The sequence below is a fragment of the Octopus bimaculoides genome, chromosome 14 (genome assembly GCF_001194135.2).
Source record: "Octopus bimaculoides isolate UCB-OBI-ISO-001 chromosome 14, ASM119413v2, whole genome shotgun sequence".
In the NCBI taxonomy this organism is placed as follows: Eukaryota; Metazoa; Mollusca; class Cephalopoda; order Octopoda; family Octopodidae; genus Octopus; species Octopus bimaculoides.
In genome coordinates, this window is record NC_068994.1 from 2,314,738 (window position 1) to 2,315,058 (window position 321).

At 32.4% G+C, this 321-nt stretch overlaps 1 protein-coding gene across 1 annotated transcript in view; it reads left to right on the top strand.

Annotated features, from left to right (window-relative positions):
- Positions 1-321, top strand: part of LOC106877100 (cadherin-related tumor suppressor-like) — a 49,627-nt gene that overhangs the window by 19,668 nt on the left and 29,638 nt on the right. The window contains exon 6 of the mRNA XM_052972989.1: positions 11-307. Coding sequence (XP_052828949.1) covers positions 11-307 — 297 coding nt within the window. The remainder of the gene's footprint in view (positions 1-10; positions 308-321) is intronic.

A 321-nucleotide genomic window follows, 5' to 3' on the forward strand; every position in this document is an offset into this window, starting at 1 on the left:
AAACTTTTAGACAATGTTAAACCATCTGACCAACATTTGATAACATTCAGTCAATTCAAACGAAAAGTGGCACAGTTATTTAATATCACCAAAACAGGTAAACTGTACACTGCTCAGACACTGGATGCAGAAGATCTCTGTACATTCAACAAAGAATGTTCTAGAACTGTGAAAGTTATTATAAAGAAAGTGGCAACATTCACAAAAATATTAAAAGTCAAAATAGTGATAGAAGACATCAATGACCATGAACCTGAGTTTCCTGAAAAACAAATAATTTTACAATTTGGGGAAGGAGATCGAGAAGGTATGAAAAAATCA